Source organism: Akanthomyces muscarius, chromosome 4, assembly GCF_028009165.1.
Source record: "Akanthomyces muscarius strain Ve6 chromosome 4, whole genome shotgun sequence".
NCBI classification, from domain to species: domain Eukaryota; kingdom Fungi; phylum Ascomycota; class Sordariomycetes; order Hypocreales; family Cordycipitaceae; genus Akanthomyces; species Akanthomyces muscarius.
In genome coordinates this window covers 1,790,749-1,802,830 of record NC_079244.1, presented here as the reverse complement: position 1 = coordinate 1,802,830, position 12,082 = coordinate 1,790,749, and the positions used below count along the sequence as shown (strand labels likewise).

The following is a 12,082-nucleotide window of genomic DNA, read 5'->3' as shown; positions in this document are numbered from 1 at the left end:
TGGCGTGACACGCTGGGCAACGAGCATCAGAAGCGTGAATTCGTAAAGTCACGAGTTTGAAAGGGCGTCATCAAGATGGCTTAAGAATATGATTGTGCATGATTCAATGCTGCGTATGAACATTCATCAAAAAGTGTCGGATTGTGCCAACAGACAAACAGTTTACGGTTGCCTCAACGCCTACATGCATTACAAGAGGTGGATGGTATATGATGGATGGTGGTATTTCTTATTTTTATTTTTCCACATGCATGAACATTCCTAATTTTTGCTTGAAAAAAAAAGAAAGAATTTCCTTTTGCCGAAACCTCTTTTCAAAACCCTTGCTTCATATCTTTTGCTACAAAAGAGACAATAAAAAAAGGTTAAAGGGGGGGTTTTAATATACCAACGCCTCATGAAACACAAACATATTTACTTGCGCATGGAGGAGGCGCGACGCTTGCGGGCATCGGCCTTGTCGGCCTTGGCCTCGGCGACACGCTTGGCGAGGACCTGAGCATACTCGTTCTGCAGATGTGTGTTAGCGGATTCCGTCATCAACCCCAAGTCAAGAAGGGCATGTTGGAAAAACTTACGGCCTCGTCCTTGACCTTCTCGGCCTGGCGGCGCTTGAGGGCAGCACGGTGGCGCTTGTGCTGGAGACGCTGGGGGGTGACGAGTCTCTGGATCTTGGGGGCCTTGGTGTAGGCGGACTTGCCCTCGCCCTTGGGCTGGACCTCGCGGCGAATGACGTACTTGCGGACCTATTTGATGGAGAGGTTAGTCGTCACGTTGGAGATACGAACTTGGCAAAAAAAAAAAACTCGTTGCAATGCTTGTAGCCCTTTGGTCGGTCCCTTGGATGGAACAAGCTTCTTGTCCTTTTTTGTCATCTCATTTCCCGTTTCTCTTTTCTTTTTGGTGTCTCCCGAGAGAGAGACAAAAAAGAGGCATGTTCGAGTCGAATCAAAAATAAGGAAGCAAGATGCTCGTCCCACCCGAGGGGGGCCGTCAGGCGGTGAAAGCGTTGACTTATTCTCACACTCTATCCAGGCCAGACCCACTTGACGAAGAGAAGCAGTCTTCCCTTCGACGAGCGAGCTCGACGCTGGATAGGCGATGACCGAGTATGATGGGGTGGTGGAGGGCGCGAGACATACATCGTCATCCTTGGTGAGGCCGAAGAAGCGGCGGATCTTGGTGGCGCGCTTGGGGCCGAGGCGCTTGGGGTGGACGACGTCGGTCAGGCCGGGGATGTCGGCCTCGCCCTGCTTGACGACGGCGAGGGCCAGGACGGACAGGTCCATGCCGGTGATGCAGCCGCGGACCGACTTGCGCTTGCGCTCGCCGGTGCGGCGGGGGCGGTAGCACGAGTGGCCGGTGGCGAGCAGCAGGCGGACACGGTTGGGGGCCATGACACCCTGCTTCATGGGGAAACCCTGCTTGTCGTTGCCGCCGGTGATCTTGAAGATGTAGCCCTTGAACTCGTCGCCGAGGGAGTCGCCGGGAACCTCAGCACCCATCTAATTGTTGTTAGTATATTCGGTCGGTAGGAGGGGTGATGGACGGCAAGAATTATTCCACGAGTCCAATGGCCCGTCCTCTCGCCAATCATCATCATGGTCGCATGGTAGAATGAGCATTTGAAGACAATCGAGAGTCGAGAGGCGGTGTGGAACGAGGAAAAATTCTTGATCGAAGGGTGTCGACGTACGCGCTTCTCCATGAAGGCATTGAGCTTGCGCTCATCCTCAACGTCGACGAGCTTCTGGCTGCCGTTGGCAGGGTAGGAAATGTTCAGCTAAAAGAAGGAAAGATAAAGTCAGCATTGCATATTCTTCAAGTGTGTCCTCGGGTGACCGAATTCGAATCCATTCCGACGACGAGTCGACAGCAATATTTAGGCGCGGTCTCGTGGCTGGTTGCAAACGGCAGCATCGACATGTTCGTCAATCGCCGTATTGTCGTGCTCGTCGTCGTCGTCGTGGTATCCTCAAAAGCCGTCATGAGAGAATTGTCCTTACCTTCATCTTGCCAGTATGTGGTGGTGCAAGTTTCTGTTTTCTTGACCTGACTGGAGTGAAGTTGTCGTTTGTGGTTGATGGGGAAAAAGGTACGCAGAGAGAGGGCGGGCTATGCGGTGTGGGAAAATTGGGAAAAAATTGTGTGTCGCTAGGGTTCTGGGAGGTCAAGAGCCAATGAGAGCGCAGAGGGCTGGAAGCGCAGTGGGTCCCAGAGTAGCGAGACGAGGAAGGGAAAAATAAACTGGGACTAGTTGCAGGTGTGGCTGGTGCAGCTGCCGTGCCACACTTAAAGACAAGCCACAACGGCGCGAGACAGCTGTGTCGCGCCAGACCCAAAGAGGCAGACGGGGTGGTGGTTCCGTACAGTGTGAGATACACTCTGTGCAAGTGAAGACCTCATCTCAAACCACCCGATATATGAGTGCCGCATTTTTATGTAAATACAGCAAAAGAATTACGCATACTCTCACCTCTGTCACAACACCTTGCATCTAAACACAGACCCTTCATAACACACCCCTCAGCATGTCAGCGGCAAGACTAGAGCCGCCCCGCGCCGACAGACAGGCCCAAGGCCCCAACCCTCTGCCGCAGCTCATCCAGACACCCTCTGGGCTCGCCCTCCTCGAGCTGCAGGGCACCATCAACCTGCCGCTGGGCAAGGACGGCGAGCCCCTCTCCGACGTGCAGATTGGGCGCATCGACTTCCCCGACTACGACCCTGCCGCGTCCCCCCAGGGAACGGCGTGGATGAAGCGCGTGCACATGTTTGTCGGCCAGCACCAGCGGCTCCACGGCGAGGTCAAGAAGCTGCCGCGGGCGATTGCCGTGGTGCGCAGGCGCGAGAACAGGATGGAGCACGGCTCGGGCGGCGCGCACATGGAGGAGGGCGAGAACCTCGAGGTGGTGGAGATTATAAAGTACAAGCTCATGTTTGGCAACCGGCCGGAGCCCGTGGGCACGGAGAATGCAGTCTGAGGCGGCGGGCATTACGAGGTTCCATGTATATATCTAATGTTTTTACGCCAAATGACTGTTCATGTACTGTATGGAAAACGTCGTTTCACGACCTGTATGTATATCTATATCTATCAAAATACAACCAACTACCTTGTCAATGCTTCGCACAGCTCTTGCACGCGACGTAGAGCCGCCTCTCTCCTCTCCGGGTCCGGCGCCTCCGACACAAACACCAGCGCAAGCACCAGCGCGGCATCCAGCCGCAGAAAGGCCTCCTCCCGCGCCGACACCGCCTCGAGGGGACGCACGCCGGCGTACCCCGCGACAAAGGCCTCGCGCTGCGCTCCCCACTCCAGGCTCCGGTACACGTCGACCACGGGCGGCGCCAGCAGCGCATTCGTCCAGTCAAAGACGGCGGACACGCGGCCCGCGCGCATCCGCACATTGACGTGCCGAAGGTCCATGTGCAGCAGCGCCGGCGGGAGCCGTCGAAACAGCGGCTCCGCCACCGCGCGCAGCGTCTCCTCCTCAGGCGCCCAGTCCTCGGTCTGCGGCTCTAACCGGCCGAGTACCGCAAAGCGACGCCGCATGCGCTTCACGAAGAGAGCGTCTAGCTGTGTCGGGCTGCAGCCCTCCATGGCCACGAGCTTGACGGCCCAGTCGGCCGGTACCGGGGTCGCGTGGATGAGGGCGCCCACGCAGCCCAGCGCGGCGTCGTCGGCGGCCGCGGCGTCGTCGGCGGCCGCGGCGTCGTCATCGTCGGCGGGCACGTACTCGCACACCATGGCGGGGTAGCCATCAATCTCGTGGTAGCCGTAGGCCTGCGGCACGGGGACGGCGGTAGGCCGGAGGAGGTCGAGGATGGCGGCTTCCTGGCGGACGAGGTCCCGGGCGTCGGTGTTGGGGTCGTTGGCGTTTTGAAACACTTTGAACTTGGGCAGGCGGAGGACGACGGGCCCGTGGACGGCAGAGGTGGCGCTATAGACGTTGAATTCGAGACCTTGGGCCAAGGGTTGCAGATTGGTGAGGCCGGCCTCGACGGCAAAGGCCTGAGCCAGTTCCATCCTAGAGGGATGTAGTTTTTGATAGAATGGCTAGCAGTGTTCGTGTGTGTAGTAGTGCCTGATTCTTATTCCTTTTCCATCTATTTGATGTTGATTCTTTGCATATATTTGGAGTCTTTTGACTTTGGAGAAAAGGAGCTTGTGGTTGTTGAATTGAAGTCGAATTGTTGCTCAGCCGACGTTGACTCATTCAGCTAGCGCTTCCCTTCTTGCTCAAATTGTCGGCAACGATTGCGGCGTTGACCAAGAGTGCCCCGTCGATATATGCACTCCTCACCAAAGTTCAATTTCAGGCTTTCAAATATTTTAAATTTTCTTTAAAACTTTTTTCCCTTTACGGCTTTTGTCTTTTTTGCTGCCACCTTTCACGTCGCAGCCGCAGCGTCCAGCGGCTTCGTCCGGCCCAGCCCATCCTTGCCGTAGTAGTCCATCGGATAGACACCACCGCCGCCACTCTCCTCCGACCAGTCCTCGGTGGTGATGCCGAGCGCCACGAGCGCCTCGTACGGCGTCAGCAGCGGGCGCGCAAACGCATAACCCCAGTCGATGCTCAGCCGCGGGCACGCGACCTGCACCCAGCACTCGACGTCCGCCATGAGCGCCAGCTTTCCCGGGAATATCTCGCTAAGCAGCAGGTTGACCCAGGGGATGCCGCGGTCGCGCAGCCGGCGCTCGATGAGCGCCATGGTGTGCGGGTTGCCCTGGCGGCCGAGCGAGCCGAGGATGAGCCCCCAGCGGCGGGCGCGGCGCGCCGTGCCGATGGCCGCCGCGCGCACCGACTGCATCTCGCCGTGGCCGTACGTCTCGCGCGTGAGCTTGCGCGAGTACGGATCGTAGCGGTACGCCGGGATGGTCGGGTTGTGGATCATGATGCTCTCGAGGTGGAAGCGGCCGTCGCCGAGGTACAGGATGAGGTCGACGCCGTCCTCGTCGCGGAGGCGCGGCGACGTGCAGCCGAGGATCTCGCCCTTGCTGAGCGGCGCAATCTGCGGGACGAGCACGCGGAAGCCCGCGGCCTCGAGGCTGCTGCGCACGCCGTGGATCGTGGCGTTGAACTGGATGGTGCCGACGAGGGCCATGGTCTTGCCGCTGGCAAAGTTGCGCTCGAGCGAGGCCATCAGGTGCGCCGTGTCGATGCTGATGTCGACAAAGACGTAGAGCGTCTTGATCTTGGTCACGTCGACGGGGATGAGGCAGCTGTGGGCGTAGTGCACGAGCAGGTCGCAGCCGAGCGCGCGCGCCGTGTAGTCGTCGATGCAGCAGGCGCCGTACGTCACGTCGCCCATGATGAGCGTCTCGATGCCCGGGCAGAACTGCGTCAGGATGTCGGAGATTGTGGTGGCGAAGAGCAGCAGCCCCTCGGGCATCTGCAGGGCGACCTTTTTCGAGCCCGACGTCTGGATGCGGTGGATCGTCTTGGGAATCTCAAAGCTGTAGTTGGCGGGCAGCAGCGCAATGGCTTCCTTGAGCTTGGGGTTCTCGGAAATCTCGGGCGGCACACGGTTCAGCAGTCTTGGAGCGCGTCTTGGCTTGGCGGCTGTGAGGCTTCGTGTCAGTATAGTCTCATTCAGCATGAGCTGGAGAAAAATACTCACTCTGCAGAGCACCGCTCTCTCCCGTGGTCCCTTGCACGCCATTCTTGGCGGCAGCTTCAGCAGCCGCTCTTCTTCCCACGAAGCGCTTTTTAGGTATCTTGACGGCTGGTTCCTGGTCGTCAGGCTGTGTCGTATTATCATGTGCTGTAGCCTGTGCCTGAAGCATCTGAGACTCTTCTATATCTGCGGCCAGGCCGAGATCGACCTGGGCTCTGTCGTCCTCCATGCCTCTTATATATAGTTTCTGTATCTGAGGTGCTTTTTAGACTTATCTCATGTCAGATTCTCGGCAGTTTCTGCCGCTATTTGTCGTCGAGATGAATTTTTCGTCGTCGTTGTATGAAGTGAGCAAAAGTGGTGGTTTACAATTTGCGCCAATGGGATTGGGCGCCGTCGTCCCAACTTTCAGTGGAGCGGGTCTTGCCACTGCAGAAGCAGGCCCATCGATGTTTTATATTTAATAGAACGACCAATAACGAAAATCTATAGAGTTATTTATTGCCTGGATGATATGAGCTCGGTATTTCATCACTTCTTTTTCTCTCTCTCTCTCTTCCTGCTTCAATAGAGTAGAGAGAGAGAAATGGAATGGTGCGCAGATGGACGGCAACGATATTACAGAAGAACCATGTATAACAGTACGCGGATTGGTAATCGGCATAAAACTATACATCATTAAATAATATTCAACCCGTGAATCATGCCGCTCGCATGCGTAGACGCAAAGCGGCGGCGCTATATGTATCAAGTAACCCTCTCCGCCTTTGCCAGCCACCCTGACACAGAACTCCCCAGGCAAGATCCATTACTTGCTCGACTCGTCGTCCTTGTCCTTGTGGACCTTGAACTTGTACGTAGCCTGGAGGACGTACGGATCATCGCCGGGGCCAAAGATTTGGCGGTTGCCGCGCATCCACTCGGGGTTGTTGATGCCGTCAATGTAGTCCTGGACCTCCATGACGACGCAGCCGTACTGGGGGATGACGCGGGGGAAGTCCTTGTTGTCCTTGAAGCCCTGCGTCTTCTTGACGGGGACGCTGCCGTCCATGCCGTTGCAGCTGTAGACCTGGAAGGCCTGCTGGTCGGTGAAGACATCAATCGCGATGCCGGACCACTTGGAGCTGAGGCGGGCGACGGGGCCCTCGGTGCGCCAGTCATACGGGCCGAGGTGGTCGCGGTTGACGAGGAAGCAGTTGTCTGTAAAAGATTGCGCGTTAGCTCTGTCGTGGATCGTTGACAGCCTGCAGAGTAAAACACTCACCATAACCAGTGCAGTTGAAACCGCAGTTGTTGACGAGGTCCTTTTCGCCCATGGCGTGGCCAATCTGCCTCGGCTCGCTCCAAAAATCGTTGACGGAGCCATTCTTGTTGGACCAGAACTCGCCGGTGGGGATGAGGATGTTGTCGACGCCGACGCGCTGGCCGCTGTAGGGCAGGTGCAGGGTGTGGTTGAGGGCGGTGCTCGTCTCATTGTTGGCGAAGCCGTCGAGGTTCCAGTACGTGTGGCTGCTGAGCATGATGGGCGTCTTCTTGGTCGTCGAGAGGGCCATCATCTTGATGTGCCAGTCCATGCCCTGCAGGGTGTAGGTGATGTACGAGATGACCTCGCCGGGAAAGCCCTCCTTGCCGTCTGGGTCCAGGATCATGAAGGTGATGCTGTTCTTGGTGTGGGAGACGACGGTAAAGTTGCGGTAGTCCCAGCCGTCGGGCCCGCCGTGCAGCGTGTCGACGCCGTCCGGGTGGTCCTTGGTCGGGTTCTCGTTGGGGGCAATGTGGTAGGCCTTGCCGTCAATCTCAAAGGTGCTGTTCTTGATGCGGTTGGCGTAGCGACCCGGGACGCTGCCAAAGTGCGGGTGCAGCTTGTCCTCGCCGTAGTAGGTGGCATTGTCCCAGCCGGCGACAATGTCGCGCTCGACGCCGTGCTTGTCCTTGAGGAGCACGTTGGACACGGAGGCGCCGTAGGGGATAAAGGCGGCGCGCAGGCCGTCGCCCTCGATCCAGTACTTGCCGTCCTTGTCCGGGCCCGACGACGTCGAGTTGGAGCTGGCCGCGGCCGAGGCGAGCCAGGGCAGCGCGGCGGCGGCTGCTGCGAGGGCAGCGAGCTGGGGAGCGAATCTCATGGTTGCGCCCGGCTTGTGTGTGTATAGTATGTAGGTGGTGGTGGTGGTGGTGGTGATGCTGGGAGTAGAGATTCAGCCAAGAACTCTAGGATGGGCTACAGGAGGAGGAAAGGGACAGGATAGCTCTTCAATTACAGAGAAGAGGAGAGAGGAGAGACGGGAAGAAGATGAAAGCTTCGGAAGCTGGGAGGGCGTGGGATTATATCGTCGGTGTGTTGCACGACGGCGCGCAAAGGGACGGACAAGCTGCAGCCGAGTTCGAGCTGTACCCCAATTTCCGGACAAGGCATAGAAAGAGGCTGGATCGCCGTCAGCGGCCCCCCCGCAGAGCTAGCGACGTCCGTCCGGGCCTTTTCTCGCTCGTCTTTTTATTTTAGGTGCAAGGTGATGGGAGGGGAGGAGGGGGGTGAAGGAGCTAGCTCCAAGACCTGAACGGGCAATGAGCTGCACTGAGGAGTCGTTCTTGTTGTCACTTGGATGGTGGTGTTGTGTCCGTCCGCCACGGGGGCAGGGCAGGGTGTAAAATCAGTTGGCAAGAGGCGTAAATTAACACGGCGATCCGGGGTTCTGGTTGGGGCGGCAAACAACAGCAGCAAAAAAAGGCACTAAAATTAACACCGGCCGTTCGCTTTCGGCAGCCTGGTTAGATATTAGGTAGGCTGAGGGACGATCACTTTGTTTTTATTAGTACGAAGCCCGACGGTGTGAACTTGAGTAGACGTGGTTGTCTTGTTTCACTCAGAGGCCGGTTCATGGCAAAATGCAAAAGCAGCTTCTCACTTTCCGTTTCACAAGAAAAAGTCAAACTGAATATTCTTCGACATGTCCAGCCAAAAGTACTCGAACCTCTTTGTCCATCCTCTCCCAGTTAGCTCCCTCCCAGCCACTTCCACATCTTGCCCTACATGATGTCACCCGACCGCCCGCTAAGCAGCCACCCGCCCGCCATGTTCCCCCGCAGACTTGCCGACTTGTCCGGGGAAAAGTCACCAGTGATACGCAACAACTAGCTACCTACCTGCCACTACGTCTACCTACCTACCTAACAACAAAGCTACCTAGCCAGCAAGCACAGGGCTCTGTGCGTCTGGAAAACGGAGCCCACAAAGGGGCGTGGCGTGGCTTGCATTCAATCGGTTCAGCCATGAAAAAAGAATCGCCGAGACACACAAAAACAACGGGCTCAACCCCGCCGCAACTTGTTTCCCGGCTGCCAGCAGGAGAACGAATAATGATGCGTCCAAGTCTTCTCTGCACGTACGTTAAACAAACAGGCCAGCGACCACCCAACAAAACCTGGGATGAACCTTTGGTCGACTCGCTCGGCTCCGTCTCCCCTCCTCCCCGCCCGCCCGTTGTTAGTGCACTGTAACCACACACACCCTTCCTCCCCCCCGCAGCCTACCATCCCCCCCATCCAACTTGGCTCGCATCGTTCGCGGAAACGGTCCAGCCTGCATGACATGTTGCATCAATGCCAGCGAGCAAAGCACTAGTTGAACAATACGTTATATAACGTGCATCCGCTGTTAGACCAAGGAGACCATCGTATGTGTGCCCAGCCTCCTCCGGATCTAGAAGCCATGTAGACTAACACTTGTACTGCGCCGTCAGCGACACCAGACTAAATAAAGTCGCACATGCAATGCAGTTGTGACCAGTCATCGTCATTGTAGTACACGCACATTTTACATGCCAGTCACACTTTCAACGAGTGTATCTGCATTATTCGACTCCCCAAGTCAACCCCTGTAGAACATGGCACTGTACAATTCAATTTCAGTTTCTATTCGACTATAGAAAATCAATGACATTAAAAAAAAAAACAAAGCTTCGGCTTCATACATGCGATCTCTAGCCCGCGGTAGCTTGCTGCAGTACCAGTCTTGCTTTTGCAACCGCCTATTCAGATGCAAGCGCAGGCCAGCAGCACCCATCGCCCGGTATCATTTGCTCTTTGTAACAGAACGATTCCGCATTCGCGCTGCACCAGATCGCCTTTCTCCCCCTCTCACGTTCGCCTTTCGTTCTATACTTGCTTTGCCGCATGACAGAGAGCGTCTAAGCATCAATCAAGTTTGCCTCCTCCTCTTGTTGTTGCTCAGCCTCGGCGCGGGCCTTGCCCTTGGCCTTGACATCCTTGTGCGCACGCTGGTAGTACTCGTTGAGAATCTTGGCGGGGATACGGTTCAGAAGGTCCTTGGGGAAGATACGCAGCAGGCTCCAGGCAAGATCCAGAGATTCGTAAATCGAACGAGACTCGTATTGTCCCTGGCTGATGAATTGGCGCTCAAACTTGTCGAGGAATTCCAGCGACAGCTTGTCCTCTGCTGACAGAGCCTCTTCGCCGACGACGGCCTTCATCGCCGCCGCATCACGACCAATGGCGTACTTGGCGTAGAGCTGGTTGGACACATCACCGTGGTCCTTGCGCGTCATGCCCTCACCAATGGCAGACTTCATCAGACGAGACAGCGAAGGCAGCACGTTGATGGGAGGGTAAATGCCACGATTATCCAGAGCTCTGTCGACAAAGATTTGTCCCTCGGTGATGTAGCCGGTCAAATCGGGAATAGGGTGGGTAATATCGTCGTTGGGCAGCGTCAGGATAGGAATCTGAGTAATCGAACCGTTGCGGCCGGCGACACGACCGGCACGCTCGTAAATCGTCGACAAATCGGTATACATGTAACCGGGGTAACCACGACGACCGGGAACCTCCTCTCTGGCGGCAGATACCTCACGAAGGGCATCGCAGTAGGCAGAAAGATCGGTAAGAATGACCAGGACGTGCTTCTCGAGCTGGTAGGCATAGTATTCGGCGGTTGTCAGGGCAAGACGAGGAGTAATGATACGTTCGATACTATTGTTTGTGTTAGCACAAAAATCGACAGAAGCTCAGCTGTGATTGCATACGTAGGATCGTTGGCAAGGTTAAGGAACAGCGTAGTCTTTTCCAGACTACCGTTTTGCTCAAAGTCGCGAGTGAAGAAACGAGCAGTCTCCAAGTTGACACCCATGGCACCAAAGACAATGGAGAAGTTGTCCTCGTGGCCGTCGTGGACGCCCTTGTTGGTGATGCCCTTCTTCTGGACCAGACCAGCCTGTCTGCAAATCTGGGCGGCGATTTCGTTGTGAGGAAGACCAGAGGCGGAGAAGATGGGAATCTTTTGGCCACGAGCAATCGAGTTCATGGTATCAATGGCCGAGATGCCGGTGGAGATCATCTCCTCAGGGTATTCCTGCTATCTGTCAGCATTTCAGTGGTCAATCGGCGGGCTTCATTCGGAGCGTACACGAGAGTATGGGTTGATAGGGCTACCGTTGATGTCAAGGTAATCCTCGGCAAGAACCTTGGGGCCCTTGTCAATGGCGCGACCGGAACCGTCAAAGATACGGCCAAGCATGTCCTCGGAAACACCGAGCTTCAAGCTCTCACCGGTGAATTCGACCTTGGTCTATGGTTGCCTGTTAGTATCTGCAGCGCAATTGAAGGTTTCGAAATGCATTACCTTCTTCACATCGATACCGGAGGTGCCCTCAAAGACCTATCCATGCATTATTAGCAACAAGTCGCGGATGGTCCGTATGACGCAATCCTTCGTACCTGAACAACGGCTCGGTCACCTAGAGCCCGTTAGCAAAGTCTAAATCCGGCAGAACAGCTTGTTTGGCCTACCTCGAGCTTCCAAAACCTGACCAGAGCGCTCCGTTCCATCGGGCAGCGTCAGAGTGACAATTTCGTTGAATTTGGGCAGTTTGACCTGCCAGCCGTTAGCGCCTGACGGCCAAAAAAGGGCCAACGACGTTTCTCGCTGCATTGACGCCGACTCAGGAGATGTTTCATACCTTGTCAAGAATGACAAGAGGACCATTGATGCCTCCGATGGTGTTGTACCGAATTCTCGGGATGATAGAGTAGGACGACGACTCGCGCGGGTCCGACATGGTGGATGTGGTTGTCGTTGACGAAAACGCTCGACCTTGTAGGTGGGGGGTTTGAGAGAGGCAGACGCCGCCGCCGGTCGAGACGCGGTAGGGGAGAGGAAGAAGATTGAAGAGAACCTTGATTCGTCCCGCTGTCGATGGGCCGGAATTCGCAGTCGCAGAGGATAGGGCAGGTGCAAATGGCGATTGTCGAGGGAGCCCGGAGCTGGAAGACGAGGCGAGGTTGGAGGAGGTTGAGCTTGGTTACGCCTTGGTGGAGACCGTCCTGGGTCGGCGTGGCCCACGGGCGCGGAGAGCGACGGGTCACTGCAACGACGTCACATGACTGCAGGCCATGAGACGGCGGCCGTTCATGGTCGGCGAGCATACCGGACAAGAAAAATGTAATT

The 12,082-nt window shown here is 56.3% G+C and overlaps 6 protein-coding genes across 6 annotated transcripts; 1 reads left to right on the top strand and 5 right to left on the bottom strand.

The window, feature by feature from the left end:
* Nucleotides 1-414: 414 nt before the first annotated feature.
* Nucleotides 415-2,012, bottom strand: LMH87_011269 (uncharacterized protein; the record flags this gene model as incomplete). Its single annotated transcript, XM_056200381.1, has 5 exons — nucleotides 415-510; nucleotides 579-746; nucleotides 1,143-1,505; nucleotides 1,697-1,783; nucleotides 2,007-2,012. 5 exons carry the CDS (start codon nucleotides 2,010-2,012, stop codon nucleotides 415-417), a joined length of 720 nt encoding a protein of 239 aa, XP_056052236.1.
* Nucleotides 2,013-2,531: 519 nt separating this feature from the next.
* Nucleotides 2,532-2,984, top strand: LMH87_011268 (uncharacterized protein; the record flags this gene model as incomplete). Its single annotated transcript, XM_056200380.1, has 1 exon — nucleotides 2,532-2,984. The coding sequence occupies one exon, from the start codon at nucleotides 2,532-2,534 to the stop codon at nucleotides 2,982-2,984; it is 453 nt and encodes a 150-aa protein (XP_056052235.1).
* Nucleotides 2,985-3,112: 128 nt separating this feature from the next.
* On the bottom strand, nucleotides 3,113-4,030 carry LMH87_011267 (uncharacterized protein; the record flags this gene model as incomplete). The annotated part of the gene is made up of 1 exon (XM_056200379.1): nucleotides 3,113-4,030. The coding sequence occupies one exon, from the start codon at nucleotides 4,028-4,030 to the stop codon at nucleotides 3,113-3,115; it is 918 nt and encodes a 305-aa protein (XP_056052234.1).
* Nucleotides 4,031-4,395: 365 nt separating this feature from the next.
* LMH87_011266 (uncharacterized protein) lies at nucleotides 4,396-5,851 on the bottom strand (the record flags this gene model as incomplete). The annotated part of the gene is made up of 2 exons (XM_056200378.1): nucleotides 4,396-5,567; nucleotides 5,626-5,851. 2 exons carry the CDS (start codon nucleotides 5,849-5,851, stop codon nucleotides 4,396-4,398), a joined length of 1,398 nt encoding a protein of 465 aa, XP_056052233.1.
* Nucleotides 5,852-6,430: 579 nt separating this feature from the next.
* On the bottom strand, nucleotides 6,431-7,745 carry LMH87_011265 (uncharacterized protein; the record flags this gene model as incomplete). Its single annotated transcript, XM_056200377.1, has 2 exons — nucleotides 6,431-6,822; nucleotides 6,887-7,745. The coding sequence occupies 2 exons, from the start codon at nucleotides 7,743-7,745 to the stop codon at nucleotides 6,431-6,433; spliced, it is 1,251 nt and encodes a 416-aa protein (XP_056052232.1).
* A 2,061-nt stretch (nucleotides 7,746-9,806) lies between these two features.
* Nucleotides 9,807-11,693, bottom strand: LMH87_011264 (uncharacterized protein; the record flags this gene model as incomplete). The annotated part of the gene is made up of 7 exons (XM_056200376.1): nucleotides 9,807-10,608; nucleotides 10,662-10,987; nucleotides 11,042-11,203; nucleotides 11,258-11,293; nucleotides 11,353-11,372; nucleotides 11,425-11,509; nucleotides 11,595-11,693. The coding sequence occupies 7 exons, from the start codon at nucleotides 11,691-11,693 to the stop codon at nucleotides 9,807-9,809; spliced, it is 1,530 nt and encodes a 509-aa protein (XP_056052231.1).
* Between the last annotated feature and the right edge of the window lie 389 nt (nucleotides 11,694-12,082).